The 18,711-nt window shown below is 37.5% G+C and overlaps 1 protein-coding gene across 2 annotated transcripts; it reads left to right on the forward strand.

Moving 5' to 3' along the window:
• The first annotated feature begins 1,111 nt into the window (after positions 1-1,111).
• On the forward strand, positions 1,112-15,371 carry Coa7 (Cytochrome c oxidase assembly factor 7). Of its 2 annotated transcripts, XM_071676250.1 has the most exons (5): positions 1,112-1,345; positions 2,577-2,860; positions 5,809-5,988; positions 8,607-8,761; positions 10,007-15,371. In XM_071676250.1, exons 1-4 carry the CDS (start codon positions 1,246-1,248, stop codon positions 8,739-8,741), a joined length of 699 nt encoding a protein of 232 aa, XP_071532351.1. In that variant the 5' UTR covers positions 1,112-1,245; the 3' UTR covers positions 8,742-8,761; positions 10,007-15,371. The 2 variants fall into 2 exon arrangements, with proteins under 2 accessions (XP_071532351.1, XP_071532350.1); XM_071676249.1 differs by having other exon boundaries at positions 8,607-15,371.
• Positions 15,372-18,711: the final 3,340 nt, after the last annotated feature.

Below are 18,711 nucleotides of genomic sequence, written 5' to 3' on the forward strand. Positions count from 1 at the left end.
ATGCACTCCTCTCTCTCTCTTTCCACTTCCCTAATGACCTTTGCACCATCAGCAAGCATATTCTGGCAGGAGTCCACACTTTCTGGGAAGCCATTCACAATGATCAATAAGAACAAGGGTACCAGAGCGGAACCCTGTGGAACCCGGCTTCCAAACATTTGGAAAAGATTCCTCTAACGTGTCCTTTGTTTCCCTCCATAAGATAACTGCTATCTATTATAGGAATATCCCCCTTACTACTAGCTGGAGATCCAGCTTCTCAATGATTAACGTGGCGTCAAATGCTGAAGGGGAACTCTTCAATCTCAATTTTGAAGCACATGAAAAGTCAATTATTTTAGCCTTCGTCTCAGGGGAAACTCAACCTTGGCAGTTCTTAGTTTAGGTTGGGACATAACGTGGAAGCTACATTCCTTCTATTGTCAGTGAAATTCTACACTTCACCCTCCAATGACAATGAAGTTCTATACCCCTCACCCTCAACTGCCATTGAAGTTCTATCCTTCATTGTCAGTGAAGTTCTCCACCTGCCACCGTTAGTGAAGTTCTATCTTATGAAAGCAAATAAAAGAAAAAATTCCTAGAAAGAAGTTGCAAAAGCAACATTTCCAAGAATGAGCAAGCGGTTGGGTTACAGAAGTATCCACTAATCCATGGAGTACAAGCAGGCAAGGGTGCATGAAAACGTTGCTTTCGACGAATGAAACATACATATAAGCAATGTGATAAAGAAACGCTTTTTAAGGACCTGGAATTTCATGTTTCGTTTCAATTTACTGTGCATGGCTTGGGTTTGTTAGTGAAACGAGAGGCTGTATGCAAATGATCCATCCCATGGAGTTGTAGATGGAATTAATGATAAATACATATAATGTCATGTAATTAACGTTATGGAGTTGGGATGGCATTAATAACAAAAAAGGCATGCAAGTAAAATCATGGATCAATTATATGAAGATTTTTTTTTCTTTTTGAAACAGGAAATTAACATATTACACAGGATGAAGGGTGTAGATGGCTAGATTGTTGACAAAATATTTTACTCTGATTTATTGATCTGCATTTGATAGCAAAACATAAATAAAATTTCCACGCATTTCTTTACATAAACGTTCTGCACACCAGCTGAGATTTGTTTATATTGCGTGGTGATGTTAGAGGTTACACAAGACTTGAGTTGGGGCAAGATACCGGCTTACTAGTCTGCCTTTCTGGTGCGGTAAAGACAATATATCCCTTCCAATTATGGCGTTTGATATGAAAAAGGAAGAAGACGTCAAAGAGTTTCTCGAGAATCTGGGAATCGAATACAGGTTTGGGTGCTTCAGTGAACAGAGGCCGGAGAGTAAGTTTTAAGTGTTCATTTCCCATGATATATTTCACGTTCACGGATATATAAGGTTTTGGACTGTGATTACGTTTAAGGGTAAAGACATATGTTAAAGACGTGCTACTTTATTGAGCACATGTAAATCTGCTTAGGTTTTTGGATGAAATGCATATCTTATAGTCAGTACAGCTGATTTTATACTGGGAGACTTGGTTCATTATCATTGCAAGTATCACAAGGTTTATTATTCATAAATTGGGGTGGGCTTTGAAGATGAGGGAAATTGTCGTGCAAAAATTAGAAATATTTGAAACCTTACACAAAATAACTAGACCAAGCCTAATTTAGCATACCATAATAGACAGTACCATTCTCTGCTTACACTGATATTGTGACCTTTTCTCTTAGTGTCAAATTACACCTAAATCGCTTAGATTTATGTTGTAAGTAAATTTGAAGGTAATTTTCTTGAAAGAGGCACATGATTTTTGATAGATTTTAACATGACAAAACCAGTGAACTCCTTGTACTCATTAAAGTTGAATTGAAGTATGGATTTTGACCATGAGCACCATTTACTCCCACAATTTTAAGCCCTCATAAAGTGGGCTAAGATTTGACTTAAAAGGGAAATTATGGGGTAAAAGTACTCTCTACCAAATGTTCAGAATGTAAGGAATGAAGTTATACCACTTTTGTTAAAAACTATCACGTAGAATTGCAGGGATGTATGTGGCATCCCAAAGTAATTTTATGATTTTATTGTACCTTCACAAATATAAGTCTGCTATATTGCTATATATGTTGATTTTTTCTTGATTTGCTCTGAAAGAGTATTAGATAATTGAGTGTTTAATATAAATGGTTGAGAAAGCAGAAGAAGGGGTGTTGAAATGATGTGGTCATTTGGAGAGAATGAGTGAGGAAAGGTTGACAAAGAGGATCTGTGTCAGAAGTGGACAGACCAAGAAGAACAGGGAGACCAAATTGGAGATGGAAGGATGGAGTGAAAAACTTTTGAGTGATTGGGGCCTCAACATGCAAATGCAGGAGGGTGAAAGGTGAGCACAGGATAGAGTGAATTAGAACAGTATATATATTTAGAGAAGGTCATGGTTCTCTCTAATATACTTTAAAACTTGAGAATTCAAAACTAGTAGTAATATATAATGGTATTACTTTAGTATCTTGGTTTTAGCACTGAAGTCTTTGCATTAAAAAGCATTATGAGTACTGTTCTTTTCAGGTTGTCACTTGTTAGGGGACTATCTAGAAGGTGTGAAGAAGGACTTTGAAAAGGCTGCAAAAATCTTTCGAAACAACTGCGATGAATCTTCTTATGCTAAGAGCTGTCACAAGTATGCAAATTACAGATTTTTGGGTAGGGGCTGCAAGCAGAACATGGATGAAGCATACTCCTATTATTTGAAAGGATGCACTGCAGGTGATCCTGACTCTTGTCTCAATAGTGGACTTATGTGTGTTTCTAATACACCAACAACTGCCAAGAGACCAAAAGATTATGATAAGGTATGTACTGGTAGATGAGAGTTTTAATAGTCACACCTTTATGAAGCTAGCACTGATGTAGCTGGACCCTTGGATCAGAAAATATGGAATATTTCAAACAAAAATGATGAGTTCAGCAGTGTAAAAGCAACCATGCTTAGGGGCTTATTATCTTGATAACAGATCCATAAATGTAACAAGTCTTTGCATTTTTCACTAACCTCTTCCACCCACATCATTTCCTCTTTTCGAAACACCTCTACAGTTCTTCACCCTCACCTCCACCAGGTCCTGAATACTACTGTTAAAAAATTCTGAGAAATTCATCATAGCTTAAGGGAACCTTGACTTGTTACTACAAAGTCAAAAGGTTAATTATCTCAGAGGTTTTTAAGTTCATTATCAGTAATGTCATGTACCCACTGTCAGCTCTTGTTACCTCTTGCAGATGAACAAGAAAATTTACTTAAATGAGAGGAGCTTTAGAATCACTGCACATTCATTTATACTTTCATTAATCAAAAATAAAGTTTAAGCATTTTTCATGTTTTGTAAATACTGTAATTCCAAACATTTCTCTCAGCTCAGACTGCTGCATCTCAGAATAGGGAGTAGTAACCTTGTTGAATTTAATAGTGCTGTAATGCAATTCCTCTCTCTATTTTTGTCTATCATTCGTCATCCTCTGTTCACTTTAAAACACCATAGTTCAACCTTGTAGGAACATAAACAGAATCATCACAAATTTTGCTTTTAGAAGTCTGGGAGTTTTGTGTAGGTTCTATAATTATTTTTCTTGAAAGCAGCTATTTCAGATCTGCAGAGGTTTTATTCACTTAAGTATGGATACTGTTAATACATTAGGATAGCTCATTCTTTACCATTCAGTGAACAAGAATGGAATCAAAAGCCATCAATCCCAGTAATTCTCCTGGTATCACCTCTCTCCTGCCTTTCCTTGTATACCATGATGTTGCTGCTTTCTCTATTCTACATGTACTATATCGTCATTGTTCTTGTAAGCTATGTGCATTTGTCTCCACCCAAAAGGTTTGGACCCATGGCACATGTTTGGCTGATGTTTCCCATGGTTTCTGTGTGAAGATCAGCTACTTGAGGATTGATTGCTGTAATACCTCGTCCTTTCCACTAACAACTAAGCTATGGAAATATCTTCCTTCTTTTGTCTTTCCTCCCTTTATCTAACCTTTCTTCCTTTAAAAGTTAGGTCTACAAACGTCTGTGAAGCCCTTATTAATTTCTCTCCTGATGTGTCTTCACACAAGTTGCCTTTCCAAGCTCACTTACTCTCTTCTACCTGACATTGTCTCCTCTTTTTTGAAAACCTCTACAAATCTTTTTCTTCTTATTATTATTGTTGTTGTTGTTGTTGTTGTTATTATTATTATTTCAGTGCATTATACATGACAGCTAGAGACTGAGTGTGAACAAATGTGGCCTTTGTTGTCTTTTCCTAGCGTTACCTTGTGCACATGCAGGGGGAGGGGGTTGTCATTTCATGATTGGTGGGGTGGCGACGGGAATGAATAAAGGCAGCAAGTATGAATTATGTACATGTGTATATATGTATATGTCTGTTTATGTATATATATGTATACGTTGAAACATATAGGTATGTATATGTGCGTGTGTGGACGTGTATGTATATACATGTGTATGTGGGTGGGTTGGGCCATTCTTTCATCTGTTTCCTTGCGCTACCTCGCTAACGCGGGAGACAGCAACAAAGTACAATGAAAAATATAAATAATTATTATTATTATTACTGTACCATCATTTCTCAAAATTTCTGTTATTTGTTTCTCTGACTTGCCCAGTCTAAGCTCAGGACTAAGAGTCTTGACTCAAAACTTGTTCCCACTTAACCTGTATGGCTTCCCCTAAATTTTTTTTTTTTTTAATGAAGAGGTGTACAAAAAAATTTAGAACCATTTCTTTTGTCTTGTGAATAAAGACTTAACCGTTCCAAGTTTAAGAAAAACACATCATAATTGAACATTTCAAGAAAAACACATCATTATTGGATTGGCTAGTCATAAATATGAAGTTAAAAAAAACTTTTAAGTATATGATCAGATGCAAAAAAGCTATCAAAATCATTATTTTCATATGGATTTAAAGTTAAGCATTCTTAGCTTCGGAACTGCACATCTAATTATATTCACTGGATCGGCAAATCTTAAGTATGGGCGGCGTAGACTCATATGACAGTGGGTGGTACAGGAGGTGAACAACCACCCATCATGATGACATGTGGGCTGTTAAGATCTCCAGGAAGTTCCAACAATTCATGCTTTTTAGGTTGTCATCTTTGGCTGGCCAACAAAGCTCACAATGCATTCAGTATTCAAGTTGGGGTTAAGAAAAGACGGATAGATTGATGCCAAAAGGGCCCTGCTATGTGTGTATAGATTGACATCAATAGCTTTAAAAGGGTTAATTTTCATAATTCTGCTCAAATAAACACTTCTAAAGGTACTAAAGTTTTTCTTTAATGAATTAGTTATATTTTTGAGTAAAATAATTATTTTCATGGTGCTAAGGAAAACATTGCTGTAATCGGTATAGATCTACACAATGTTTCATGCCATCTCTTATATCTTTTAAACAGTTGCATCTTTCCAGGCTTGCTGATTTGTTAAGCATAGTACTTTACAGAGATACAATGGTCTCCCTGCTTAGTATGTACCATGATGAAATAATAATCCTGCAAGTTATCCATATAATAGGATTAAATTCATGTGAATGCAGATGGATGTCTGCCTGATAACATTTAGGGAGTGCTGGTCTCTCATCTATGCTCAAAGGGCTTCACATTTAAGAAGAAAAAGGCTTCTTTGTTTTCAGAACCTTAGATTTAATACTTTTTGTATATCATTGTTGCATTTACACTGTATATTTGTTGCAAGTATTTGATTTGTTCTGATAGCTAATATATTTCCTTACAGGGTTTGGAGCTTTTAGACAAGGCTTGTAAAGGTAACAATGCCTTTTCATGTTATTACATCTCAGGAATATTTATTCAAGGAGTAAAGGATACTATCACAAAGGATATGAGGAAGGCCTTTGATTATTCTGTGAAAGCCTGTGATCTGGGAAATATGTATGCTTGTGCAAATCTCTCCCAGGTATGTAAAACCTGTTTTAGTAAGAGTTATATGTCATTACCCAGTTTTTTTCATGTGTATTTTCAATTCTGTTGTGTAAGTTCTGGTTTCAGTACATTATACACGACTGCTTGAGAATGGATGTTAGCAAATGAGGTCATTATTCATACCGCTTATACACTGCCTTGCTCAGGCCAGAGAGGCAGCTAGATATAGAAAAATATGCAAGAAGTTTTGAGGTTTGCATGGGATAGAAAACATTAGGGCTGTATGGTATGTGCGGATAAAATTGTGTCAATGGGCTAAATAAGGTCATGTAAGGATGTAGGAAGACCACAGAATGGTTTGCAAAACTTAGTTGTGGACAGAGGTATCTGCTTTAGGTACATTGTACATGACAAGTTAGATTGTGGATGTCAGCAATTTAGGCCATCCTTCATCTTATCCTGGTGCTACTCGCTAACATTAGAAATGTCAAACAGGTATGATAAAGAATTGTTGTTATTGTTACATTATTACTATTATCATATGTATATATGTATGTCTGTGTGTGTATATATATGTATACATTGAGATGTATAGGTGTTTATATGTGCATGTGTGGATGTGTATGTATATACATGTGTATGTGGGTGGGTTGGGCCATTCTTTCGTCTGTTTCCTTGTGCTACCTCGCTAACGCGGGAGACAGCGACAAAGTTTAATAAATCAATAAATAAAATAAAATACTATTATTATCATCATTATTATTAATATATCCTTGGGGATAGGGGAGAAATCAATAAATAAAATGAAATACTATTATTATCACCATTATTATTAATATATCCCTGGGGATAGGGGAGAAAGAATACTTCCCACGTATTCCCTGTATGTCATAAAAGGTGACTAAAAGGGGAGGGAGGGTGAGGCTGAAAATCCCCCCCTCCAGTTTTACTTTTCCAAAAGAGGGAACAGAGAAGGGGGCCAAGTGAAGATATTCCCTCTAAGGCTCAGTCCTCTGTCCTTAACGCTACCTCGCTAATGCGGGAAATGGCAAATATGTATATATGAAATTATTAATATTATTATCATTTATATTATTATCTGTTCTGGACATGATCTCTCACATTGAAAATAGCAAACAAGTATGGAAAATGAAAGAACTTTATATTTTTATGAATGAATAAAAGGACAATTAGAGATGGAAGGATGGAATGAAAATAATTTTGGGCTATTGAGGCCTCAACATACTGGAGTGAGAAAGACATGATAGAGCAATGTGTTATACAGGGCACGTGAAGCATGTGGGGGAAACTATGGAAAGGCCTGTGAGACCTTACACATGACAGCTTGAGAATGGGTGTGAACAATTTAGGCCTTTCTTTGTTCCGGGTGCTTCCTCGCTAATGTGGGAAACAGTGAATGAGTATGATTTTTTTTTTCTTTTTTCATACATATTCGCCATTTTCTTCATTAGCAAGGTAGCATCAGGAACAGACGAAGAACATTAACTCCATAGCTGTCATATGTACAATGCACTGAAACCATAGCCCCATCCACAACTAGGTCCTATAGACCTTTCTGTGGTTTCCCCTAACCACTTCAAATGCCTTGGTTCAGTATTAGTGAGTATTATGGTGATTATTATCTCATTCTAATCTCATTTCTAAGAATGTAGTACTATATATTATGATAAACCCATCTAATCCATATGTTTCCTTCGTTAACAAGCTTAATGATTCATGGTCAGCACAGTTACGAGGAAGGCAACTGAGTTCTGGCTGATAGGGCACCTGCTAAAGAGATGCCACATGAACAGTGTCCTATCAGACATTTGACCTCATAAACTTCTGTTTGCTGTCCTTATTAACCACATCCTCTTTCAGCTTATTCCATTCATCCACCATTCTTATGAAGTACTATAACAGTACTTATATCCTTCCTTTTAACAAGTTTCTTGCTTAATTTCATGTAATATCCTCTGTTTGTCCTATCCATTCATCTTTTGCAGAACTGTTTAATGTCTCCATCACCAATCTGGTGTAAAAACTTACAGGTTGTGATCAGATACCCCTCTCTCTCTCCTCTCTTCTGTGATGGGCAAATTTAAGGATTCTAGCTTTTCCCTATGACTTAGCTCTCTTAAATCTGGTACCATCTTTGTTGCACTTCCTTGGATATTGTTAGCTCATTGTGATTCCTTAGGTGTGGCAACCAAACCTGAGCATTTTCAAGTTTTAGCCTTATATAGGATATGAACAACTAGCTAGATTTTTCTGTCAGTGTAATTGAAAGCTATTCTGATATTTGCCAGCAAACACTTTGCTTCCTTAACTGTATCCCTAATGTGGTATTCTAGAGACAGTTTATGGTCAATTTCAACTCCCATGTCCCTCTCACATACTGAATCCTAAAGATAATCATCACATTAAGTAGACACTTTGCTTCCTTTACTGTACCCCTAATGTGGTATTCTAGAGACAGTTTATGGTCAATGTCAACTCCCATGTCCCTCTCACATACTGAATCCTAAAGATAATCATCACATTAAGGTTTTTCACTGTGTGTGTGTGTGTGTGTGTGTGTGTGTGTGTGTGTGTGTGTGTGTGTATACAATGTCCCTGTTTTATATTATCAGTCGCTCCTTTTTTGAACAGATGTATCGTAAAGGAGATGGTGTTAAAAAAGATGAAGGGAAGAGTGAGGAGTTTAAGAAGAAGGCACTGGACTTACAAGACCAAGTTAAGCAGCAGATGCAGTTACAGTTTCAACAAGGAACTGAACAGTATTAGATGCATTTTCAATAACACAGGTATTTTATTTTTGAGACAGAGACACTGGAAGCCTCTTAAGAATAAATATATATTTTTTATTGTAGTCTCTTTTAGAAGTGGTGAATATTACTTTTCTGGTAATGGATTACACTGTACAAAATTTTAAATTATTAAGACATCAGATACATAATTAAAGATACATAGTCATGAAAGTTTAATCATCATAATTACTTATTCCTTCAATGGGAGAAAGAATACTGCCCACATATTCCCTACATGTCGTAGAAGGTGACTAAGAGAGGCTGGGAGTGGGTGGCTGGAAATCATCCCTTCCTGTATTACTTTCCAAAAGAAGAACAGAGCGAGGAGCGTAGTGGAGATTTTTCCCTCTGAGGCTGTGTCATCTGTTCTTGACTACCTCATTCACGTAGAAATGGCTTACGTGTATGGAAAAAATGCTTATTCCTTGTAGGTGGGAAAACAGTTGATTATAATGTGACAGCTGATCAAAATTTTTTGAAAATATATCTCAGCATCATTTTCATTCTCCGGTTTTCTGCTATCTAGAGATTGCTGTTGGAATTGAGAGTTTAAATGAGGTAGTAAAGATAGATTCACAATAAGTTGCCACAAAGAGCACTACAGTGAACTCCTGTTTTGAGTGACTTCACGTCATGCAATTTTGCTCTTATGCATTAACGTTATTTCTACCACTACTCCCAGTTTCTGCAAGAAATGTGGCAGTTGTATGACCACTGTGGACACACAATACAGTTGTTGTGTCATGCATTGTGGGATCCATGAGAGAGTAGTGTGTGTGTGAACCTATGCTGCTAGCTCTCATCTTGTCTTTACTGTTGAGTATAGTGCAGTATTATCAAAGTGACTATCTACTTCAGTTCTTACCTAAATCATAAACTGATAATTATTTATAGATATACAAGAATAACAAAAAGTGGGTGCTGGAGATGGAAATGCTGTCTAGCACATGAATGATAATGTTCATAGGAAAGGGTTTGCTGCAAAATCTTTAACTTTGTACTCACTTATCAGTAAATTGTATTTTCTTTACATGTTTTACACAAGATTCTCTTCATTAGGTTTATACTTAACTCATTATGACCTTATAATTATCAAGCATACAAATGCTAGTAATTGCAGAAAGGGTATCCCAGCCTTTACTTGATAATGTTCAAATCATACTCAGTGAAATGTGTTTTTCATATATTTGTTTGGTCTTCAGTAGGTTCTTACTTGATATTCATTTATTTATTATATGGCAGGTATATGGAAGAACTAGTGAGTGTGGGGAAACAAGCATGTAGAAGCTAGTGCCTACAGCAAAACTTTAAAATTAAACTCAATAAGTGATATGGTAATTTTTATCTTTCTTTCATACCGTTTCCCACATTAGCAAGGTAGAGCCAAGAACAGACAAAGAAAAACCACATATGCCTACATCCATTCCTCAGCTGTCATGAGCAATGTACTAAAACCACAGCCCCCTATCCATAATGAGACCCTACAGACCTTTCCATGGTTTCCCCAACTGCTTCAAGTGCCCTGGTTCAATCCACTGACAGCACAATGAACCCTGTATACCACATCATTCAATTCACTCTTGTCCTAAGCATGTCTTCCACCCTCATGCATGTTCAGGCCACAATCACTCAAAATCTTCTGCAGTCCATCCTTCTATCTCTAATTTGGTCTCCCCCTTCTTGTACCCTCCATTTCTGACAATATATCCTCTACGTCAACCTCGCTTCACTCATTCTCTTCTTATTTCCAAACAATTTCACTGAACCATCTTCAGCTGTCTCAGCTACACATTTTTTACCACACCTCTCTCTAACCATTTTATTACTCTCTCAAACCACATCACAGCACATATTGACCTCAAAAGTTTCATTTCAATTCTTCTCCGCTCATCAATCTACAGCCCATGCCTCCCATCTATACATCAGTGGGACTACTATACCTTCAAACATACCCATTTTTGCCCTTCCAGATAATGACCTCTCTTTCCACACATTTTTCAGTGGTCCCAGAAGATTCACCACTCACCCACCTTATGACTCACTTCTGATTCCATGATTCCATTTACTGGCATGTCCACACCTAGGTATCTAAAACACTTCACTTTCTCCAAATATTTTCCACTCACACTCATACCTCAGTTAACCTGTCCCTTGACCCTGCTAAACTTAATAATCTTGCTTTTTTCTCACATTTACTCTCAACTTCCTCCTTTCACAAGCTCTTCCAAACTCAGTCAGCATCTTCTGCACTTTTCACTGGAATCTGCCAATGACAGACTCACTTCCCAGGCCACCTTAGACTGCATACTCACCCCTCCCTGGAAGACTGTTGCATTTACCTCCCTCGCCACCCAATACTTAAACAAATCAAACAGCCATGGTGATGGCATACACCCCTGCCACAGACCAACCTTCATTTGGAATCACCCACCTTCCTGTCTTCCTACTCGAACACAAGCCTTTACACCCTCACTTCCTGTCTTCCTACTCGAACACAAGCCTTTACACCCTAACAACTTTCCTCCCGTCATTTGTTTTTAAGACCTTTTTAAGACCTTCCACAAAGCATCTCTATCACCCCTATCAAATGCTTTCTCCAGATTCTTAAATGCCACAAACAAATCCTCTTTCTCAAGTATTTCTCTCATACATTCTTAAAAGTAAACACCTAATCCACACATCCTCTCCCACTTCTGAAACCTCATGTTCTACCCCAGTCTGATTCATATGTTGCACTTGGTAATTTATACAGTAAATTGTTTTTCTAATTCATTTAATTTTTCTACACACTGTTCATCAGTAGGTTGTTATCAAACACAAAAAGTAATTAATTACATACTCAGAAAAAAGAGGAGAAAATGGGTAGCAGAAATGGATGTACATTCTAGTACATACAGTCTAGTACACAAATGCTAGCAATTGTAAGGAGGCTATATTAGCAAAATGTGCAACATGTTCTTAATAAATATGTTAGACTATTTTTCATACATATTTTTTACACAGGTCTCTCCAATAGATTTTTATCTAATCCGTGAACTAATAATTGTTTTAGTCACAATAATAATGAAGAAATTGAGTGGTAGATGGAAGAACTAGCAAGCCTGAGGATAGAAGCATGAAGAAGCTAGTGGTCATAGCAAAACATTCAAATTACACTCCATAAATAATTTTTCCTTCATATGTTTGCCATTTCCTGCATTAGAGAGGTACTGCCAGGAACAGATGAAGAAATTCTCATTCATTCATGACTACTCTCTAGTGGTCAAGCATAATGCAATGAAACCAGTGTTCCCATCCACAACCAGGCCACAAAGACCTTTCCTTGATTTCTCCAACCAATTCATAAGTCCTAGTTCAGCCCACTGACAGCATGTCATCTCCAGTAAACTTTATTGCCCCACTTTGCTCTATCCTTTGCATGCTTTGCATCCTTCTTCATGTCCAGGCTCTAGCCTTCAAAGGATTTTTCCACTTCTTCCCTGGGTCCTCCTTTTCCTTGCTCCTTCCAATTCTGACATAATATTCCTTTAATCATCCATTCCTCATTCATCATCTCCATTTGTCCAAACCATTTCAGCATGCCCTCTTCATCTCTCTCTCACCCTGTTATTTCTTATTTGATTAACCCTCCTTACAATACATAATGTTCTCAAACATTTAATTTCCAACACATTTTTCCTGTTCATTAAATTTATGTTTAAGGGCCATGCCTTGCTTCCATATAACACCGATGAGACTTCTATCTCATCAAACACATCCATCGTTACCTTAAAGATTCTCCACAAATTTCTCAATGCGCTCAATACCTTTGTCTTTCCACCCCACCTTATCATTGACTGTATTTTTATATATTTTTTCTACATATGATTATTCACATGTTCAGAAAAATTAAGGGACAATGGGCCGTATAAATAGAAGTACAGGATATTTTTTAGTGTTCTAACATGGTACAAGGGATTTTCTTTCAGGTTATTCCACATCAACATGAACATTCAAGTAAATAAATTTTATTATTTCTTTGAATGTTCCTCTTTTAATATCTGACAATTGTTTTATTTTATAAGATGATTCTAGAGTGGATTTCTAATGAAAAAGTAAGAAAGGTTGTCAGGAAAATTCATTCATTTCATATCCTGGAATGTATGCCTGTTAAATACATGTTATTAATTGCTCTTTTTGATGTAATGTCACTTTGTGTGAACATAACTGCCACGTAAAGCAGAGACTGGGTGTATTACAGTACTCTCAAAAATTTATTTGTCAGTTCTTCGATTTATTACACATTTTGATTGCACATACAGTGTCTTAATGACTTCTTTCTGTGATCAGTAGTAGTCTGGAGGACTCATTTTCCAGCATCTTTCTCTTGTTATTAAGACTGATATCTGACAGTATTAGCAGAATTTATTTCATAAGCAATATTAGGGAAATCCTTGCATGTTTGATTTTTCATTTTCTTTTCATATATACTGACCATTTCCTGGATTATAAGGAAAACTCCTCACTTGGCCCCCATCTTTGTCCTGAATTTTGTTGAAGTAAAACCGGACAGAAGGATTTCCAGCCTCCCCTCCCACCCCTTTTAGTAGCCTTCTATGACACACATGGAATACATGGGGAGTATTCTTTCTCTCCTATCCCTAGGGATATGTTTTATGAAAATATGGTAACAAAAATAATTCGTAACATGAGCCCTGCTTTTAGCTAGGCCACATAATATGTTAGGCATTGTCCATGATTACTGTCTGCTGATCAGCAATTTAAGGCTGAGCCACTGTGGTGTCCATTTCTTTCCCTGCACTTCTAAATTTTTTACCATAACCTTCTCATGTATCCCCTTTTTAAATGAGAGGTTTCTCCACTTCCTGCAATGTCTATTTTTATCTCACTTTGCTTTCTATATTTTCTGTAGTTTCATAACAACTCTATCTCTTGCTCTATTTATATTTCATATTAGGCCTGACCTTCATAAGGAATTTGGTGTGTAAATGAAGCTTATAACATGAGGAAAAAAGATAAAGCTTTTATAAGTAATTGGTTCCATAATTAGCAAGGATATTGATAAAGAGAGGCAGTTGGAAAGATAATTGTGCCATAAGGTCATGACATTAAAAATAACAGTTTAAGGTTTATCCATACAAATCTTTTTACAGCATTTCAAGTATCATATCTGTATGCGGTCAGTGTACACTCTTATGTTTCTCATCGCATTTATTTTGTTTCACTCTAAGGCTCTTTACTCCTGTCAGCATTCTCATGACTGCTATATTGCTTATGTTAAATGTGCTTAATTCACTTGTATTCTTTATGTATGCCCATACTACTACCCTGTAACACCTCAACTTATTTTACCTTCACTAATAAACTCGGTAGTGCTGATATATCTAAAAATCAACTCATAATCCATAAGAGTGATTATCTCTTGAGTTACCAAGGATCTTTTCATGGCAATTTTGTAATCCTTGGCACAGTCCTAGCCATTCCTTTATTCCACACTCAGGTCTTGGTTTCTTATTCTTCAGATCCTTTTACATAATGCTAACTTTTCAATTATATGTCTTTTGACAACAGACACCAGAAAGCTTCATATTAGGTTATTGGCTTGTGTATGATTTTTTTTTAAAACTGAAGCTTATGTGTAAAAATGCCCAATGATTAATGGAAACTGTTTCAAGACAACTAAGCAGAAAGTAAATGTGAAATGTTTAGAGCTGATGGTATTTTTCATAAGCTATGACTAGATGGAGTGAAGTTAGCAATGAGGGGGTGTATGAGAGATTTAGCATAGCAGGAAAGGCAAAGAGAGTGAATTGAAGAGTGGGTGAAACATAATACTTTGAGATGGTTTGGGCATTTGGAAAGAATGCATGATAGGATTTTACAAAGAGAGAGTATGATAGTACAATTAAAGGGTTTTGTTTGTTAGAAAGACCACCTGTAAAATGAAGAAATGGAGTGAAAGAGTACTGGAGGGAAAGACATGGGGGAAGAATGTATGGAACAGCGTATGCAAGAGAGGCATATGATGGAATTGGTGTCAGATATAGACAGATGGATGCTAAGGTTTTTTCAATGAGGTGTAGCTGAGGATTGATGTATATGTAGGTGAAGGGGTGAATGGAGATGTTAAGCAAACTATGTAGTATGAAAAGAGAAAATTTGAGACAAACTTTTAATAGTGTGGATGCCTTTGTTCACTTTAGCACAATGGACGGTTTTGGAAGTGAGTAAACTGGTAGCCTGTATGCCTTTAATGCACCATGTCTAAATGGAAGTGGAGTTAAAGATACATACACAGTGAGAGATGACATATAATCAGGTTCTGTATAATCTTCACATATAACTGGTTTGTTCTGTTTACCCTTAGATTCCATCATAACCATTCTTCATCATTGTTGGTTTTGTCAGCATTTCATTACAATATGAGACTAATCTCAGTTTATTAGCTGTATTTGTTTATGTGCAGTTATAGTTACTTCATTTCCAGTACAGTTATTAGACTTGGTATGTTGTTAAATAACTTGTTACTAAATGGTATTATTAATCTGTATATAGTGTACTGATATGTATATGGTAATGTATAAATATATGTACATATGTAACTATCCTTTTTTTTAGTCTGACTTGCTACCTTCTTAAGGTGCTTTTGATTTTGCCAAAAGTCTAACATGGTATTGAACCTTTCACTGCAGCAGTCCTACGATCCTTTATTTAATATGTGGCAGAAGACTAAATCCAATGCTCATAAATACTGAAAGAATAAATGATTATCTCAGTCATGAGGAACACACTGATCATTACTCATACCTCTGTCAGATCTTAAATCATTGGGAGAAGTTTTATGAGTAATTATTTTCAAACCTTTCTATGGTAGAAGTCTCACAGATCACAACCACCTAATCAATCCATTAATTAGGTCCATTTGCCATCTGGCCATTAAATTTATCTATCTACCTATCTGATGATATTTCCCTTCAGGAACTCCCTCAAGGGGGTGGCCATGGCAAAAGAGTCTCCATAACTGGCAGACTCCATTGCCTTTACTGCCTAACCCTTAATAGGCCAGAGGCAGGCAAAGGACAACTCTAGCACAGTATTTTCAGAGGCTTCTATGTAATGTTCCTATCGACTACTATTACCTAACATTCCAACTATTTCTACGTAATATTTCTACCTAATACCCTTGCCTAATGTTTCTACCTTTTACTATTATCTATTGCCCCTACCATTTTGCCAAAAGGCTGGGCCAGTACATAGTGCTCTCCACAGGAAAATCTGGAATTACAAAGAATGACTTATGTGAGTTAGGTGTTGTCAAGAGTTATGTTTGACAAAGAGAGATTGTATGTCTGTGGACAGAATCCTAGTAGTCTATGTGTGGCTTTGGGAGAAAGAAAAGACAGCTACCAGGGTCAGAGGAGTGCAACTTAACAACTGCTGAAGTGCTGGCTCACTATGCAGCTGACATTAACCCTCCCGATAAACAGACAGGAAGTATTAGTTGGTGGCTGCCTACCAACTACTAACCTACATTCTACTTCCAGCCCAAGGAATCTCTCCTATCCTTGTAAGGCTCCTGTAACACTCAGTAAGCTGGCCACATCCACCTGTAAGGGACCACAGGTCATAAAGTGTTGTGATGTTAGTGTGTCTTAAGTGCATAGAATGAAGGGTAACTGTATAGTAAGTATTCAAAGTCTTCTGTATGGTACATGAGTTGCATCATAGGCATGAAGGGTCTTGAGATATGTTGAAACTGTGTTCATAGTGTTTTTACAATGGATATGTCCAAACCGTGAGTGGGAGTGTGTCGTGTGTTTATAAGGAGCAGTTATTGATGGGTGTAAGTCTGGCTGGTTGGAGTTTTAAGACTGAGTTGGGAAGTTTGATGCTTAATGCTTGTCAGGTTATTTCGGTATGTATGTGTTCTGTCTGCATTATATTTGTTGGGGGCTGGGGGAATTTATGAGTAGAGGTTAATGAAGTGTGAGGCAGAGTAAGCTTTTTATTTATGCTTGGGAGCTAATGGTTAGTTATGGAGTGGTTTGGTGGATCAAGTGTCACTGCATAGAATGGAGTGCAGAACAAGTTGAGAAAGGATTGTATTGAAAGGATTTTTTTTTTTCATTGTGTAGGTGTTGAGTGTTTTGGGTTGCCAGGCAGCTAGTGACCAATTTAAGTGCACTTTTTCCGTTGGGTTTGTAACTCTGTTATCTTTACTTTGAGAAGACGGACGGCCATGCAGATAGCTTAAAGTGGAGTGGATGAAATCATTTGTAGAGGATGTTTAGTGCTTCTGTATCTTGTCTAAATCATGTGTCAGTTATTGTTCTCTGGATATTCAGTTTGTGTGTTGCTTTTGTGTTGATGTTACTGTTGTGGGGAGTGAATGTCATGTGTTTGTTGTGTGGTATGCTTAGAATGGGTGATGTTTAGGTTCACTGGGATAGATTGTTCATTCAAGGCAACTAGAGGGTGTGAGCTGGATATGCATCTGTATGGAGTTAAAAGTGACAAACCTTTGAAGAAATGCAGACATTCTGATCTTGGTGAGCCACTTTTCCAAATGTGTAATATCATGCTGCATGTTTGTTGTTTCTGCCATAGGGTCAGGATGTTATGATGTGACTGAGGTCATCTGCATATGAAAAGACTTTCATGTTGTGATTTGCATAAGATAATGGGAGGTCATGTAGGAAGAGACCTGAAAAAAATGCTCCTAGGAATCTTCATTGTAGACAGTGTTTTAAAGGTGAAGTCAAAGGTTGGCCAGTTGTGTAATTGGCTGACCACTTTTTTCATTGTTGTGGAGATTGGTGTCAAGTAGCTTTTGTGCGAGAATGTTTTAGGGGATAGTGTCAGTTGCCTTGTTTATGTCTATTGCCACAAATACTGTGTGGGAGGGGGCCATGGATGGTTGAAACCATCTAGGATATGTTGTGTTTGGGTCTGAAGCCATGCTGTAAGGGTGAGATTGGAATGTTTTGTTTGTGTTGTGGATCAGTTTTACATGGTGTGAATACTGAGGAATGAATTTAAATCACCCATGTGATCCACCTCCAGCCTTATATTACACATCTAATCCACCTCCAGCCTTATATCACCCATATGATCCATCTCCAGCCTTACATAACCCATCTGACCCTCCTCCAGACTTACATCAGCCATCTGACACTCCTCCAGACTTACATCACCCATCTGATCCACCTCCAGACTCACATCACCCATCTGACCCACCTCCAGACTTACATAACCTATCTGACACTCCTCCAGACTTACATCACCCATCTAACTCTCCTCCAGCCTCATATCACCCATCTGACCCATCTCCAGACTTACATCACCCATCTGACCCACCTCTAGACTTACAATACCTATCTGACCCACCTCTGGACTCACATCACCCATATGACCCACCCCCAGACTTATATCACCCATCTGACCCACCTCCAGACTTACATCACCCATCTATCTGACCCACCTCCAGACTTACACAACCCATCTGACCCACCTCCGGACTTACATCACCCATCTGACCCACCCCCAGATTTATATCACCCATCTGACCCACCTCCAGACTTACATCACCCATCTGACCTACCTCCACACTTACTTCACCCATGTGACCCATCATCAGACTGATAAACAACTCTGCACCTACCTCCAGCCTTACATCACTTATCTTGCCCACTTCCAGCCTTACAGCACCCACTTCCATCCTTAAATCATCCATCTCACCGATCTCCAACTTTACATTATCCTATCATCTCAACCACCTCCAGCATTACATTATCAATCTGCAGCCTTAACTATCCATATCACCCACCTGCAGCCATACACCACCCATCTTGCCTTCCTCCAGCCTTACATCATCCATCTTGCCCACTTCCAGCCTTACATTATTCATGACACCCATCTTGCTCACCTCAAGCCTTACATCATCCATC

The sequence above is a fragment of the Panulirus ornatus genome, chromosome 22, assembly GCF_036320965.1.
Source record: "Panulirus ornatus isolate Po-2019 chromosome 22, ASM3632096v1, whole genome shotgun sequence".
Lineage (NCBI taxonomy): Eukaryota > Metazoa > Arthropoda > Malacostraca > Decapoda > Palinuridae > Panulirus > Panulirus ornatus.

Coding starts and splice junctions, on each gene's coding strand:
- Coa7 (XM_071676249.1), top strand. CDS start 1,246: ATGGCGTTTGATATGAAAAAGGAAGAAGACGTCAAAGAGTTTCTCGAG. Junction 2,861..5,808: donor GACCAAAAGATTATGATAAG/GTATGTACTGGT, acceptor ATTTCCTTACAG/GGTTTGGAGCTTTTAGACAA. Junction 5,989..8,606: donor CTTGTGCAAATCTCTCCCAG/GTATGTAAAACC, acceptor TTTTTTGAACAG/ATGTATCGTAAAGGAGATGG.